The sequence below is a fragment of the Carcharodon carcharias genome, chromosome 16 (genome assembly GCF_017639515.1).
Source record: "Carcharodon carcharias isolate sCarCar2 chromosome 16, sCarCar2.pri, whole genome shotgun sequence".
NCBI classification, from domain to species: Eukaryota; Metazoa; Chordata; class Chondrichthyes; order Lamniformes; family Lamnidae; genus Carcharodon; species Carcharodon carcharias.
The window spans coordinates 122,501,424-122,502,856 of NC_054482.1; the positions used below are offsets into that span (position 1 = coordinate 122,501,424).

Below are 1,433 nucleotides of genomic sequence, written 5' to 3' on the forward strand. Positions count from 1 at the left end.
GTTTGTGGATGTGGTGCCAATCAAGTTGGGCTGCTTTGTCCTGGATGGTGTTGAGCTTCTTGAGTGTTATGAGAGCTGCACTCATCCAGGCAAGTGGAGAGTATTTCATCACACTCCTGACTTGTGCCTTGTACATGGTGGACAGGCTTTGGGGAGTCAGGAGGTGAGTTACTCACCGCAGGATTTCTAGGACGGAATTTTCTATGTCTGCTGGCGTCGGGCGTGATCGGTGACGTGAGCGGTAATGTGATCAGTGACGTGATCGGTGACGTGAACGGTGGCGTTATCAGTGGTGTGATCAGTGGCGTGATCGGTGACATGATCGGTGCCGTGGTCGGTGACATGATCAGTGGCGTGATTGGTGACATGATCAGTGATGTGAACGGCGACATGATCGGTGACGTGATCGGTGACGTGAGCGGTGGCGTTATCGGTGGTGTGATCAGTGACGTGATCGGTGGCGTGATCAGTGGCGTGATCGGTGGTGTGAGCAGTGGTGTGATCGGTGGCGTGATCGGTGACATGATCGGTGGCATGATCAGTGGCATGAGCAGTGACGTGATCGGTGGCATGAGCGGTGACATGATCGGTGCCATAATCGGTGACGTGATCAGTGGCGTGAGCGGTGACGTGATCGGTGACATGATCGGTGATGTGATCGGTGGCGTGAGCAGTGGTGTGATCGGTGACATGATCGGTGTCGTGATCGGTGGCGTGAGAGGTGGTGTGATTGGTGGCGTGATCAGTGGCGTGATCAGTGACATGATCGGTGGCGTGATCAGTGGCATGATCGGTGACATGATCGGTGGCGTGATCGGTGGTGTGAGCGGTGGCGTGATCGGTGACATGATCGGTGGCGTGATCGGTGACATGATCGGTGGCGTGAGCGGTGACGTGATCGGTGACATGATCAGTGGCATGATCGGTGGCATTATTGGTGGCGTGAGCGGTGGCGTGATCGGTGATGTGAGTGGTGGCATGATCGGTGGCGTGATGGGTGGTGTGATTGGTGGCGTGAGCGGTGGAGTGATTGGTGGCGTGAGCGGTGAAGTGATTGGTGGCGTGATCGGTGGCGTGAGTGGTGATGTGATTGGTGGCGTGATCGGTGGGGTGATTGGTGGCGTGAGCAGTGGTATGATTGGTGATGTGAAAATATTGTGAAAAGGCCAGAAACCAGTTTCACGATGCCATGAATCCAGTTTGCAATTGTCTGCTCTGCCTGTCATTGGCAAGCTGCGTTTCCAGCCATCGGACATGTGGAACCTCATTCTAATATATCTACATATCGCTATAAGCCCATCCTGCCAGAATCATCACCCTGCAGTGCAGAACACGCCTTGACAAATGTGACATGCAGAAGTCGGGACTTACCATCAGAGCCTTGTCCACATCGCGGATATTGAGGAGTAGAAGATGCTGGAGCCCAACAGCAA

General features: G+C 54.4%; 1 protein-coding gene across 1 annotated transcript; it reads left to right on the forward strand.

Moving 5' to 3' along the window:
* Positions 1-318: 318 nt before the first annotated feature.
* On the forward strand, positions 319-1,161 carry LOC121288997 (glycine-rich cell wall structural protein-like). The gene has a single exon (XM_041207858.1). The coding sequence runs from the start codon at positions 319-321 to the stop codon at positions 1,159-1,161; it is 843 nt and encodes a 280-aa protein (XP_041063792.1).
* Positions 1,162-1,433: the final 272 nt, after the last annotated feature.

Coding starts and splice junctions, on each gene's coding strand:
- LOC121288997 (XM_041207858.1), top strand. CDS start 319: ATGATCGGTGCCGTGGTCGGTGACATGATCAGTGGCGTGATTGGTGAC.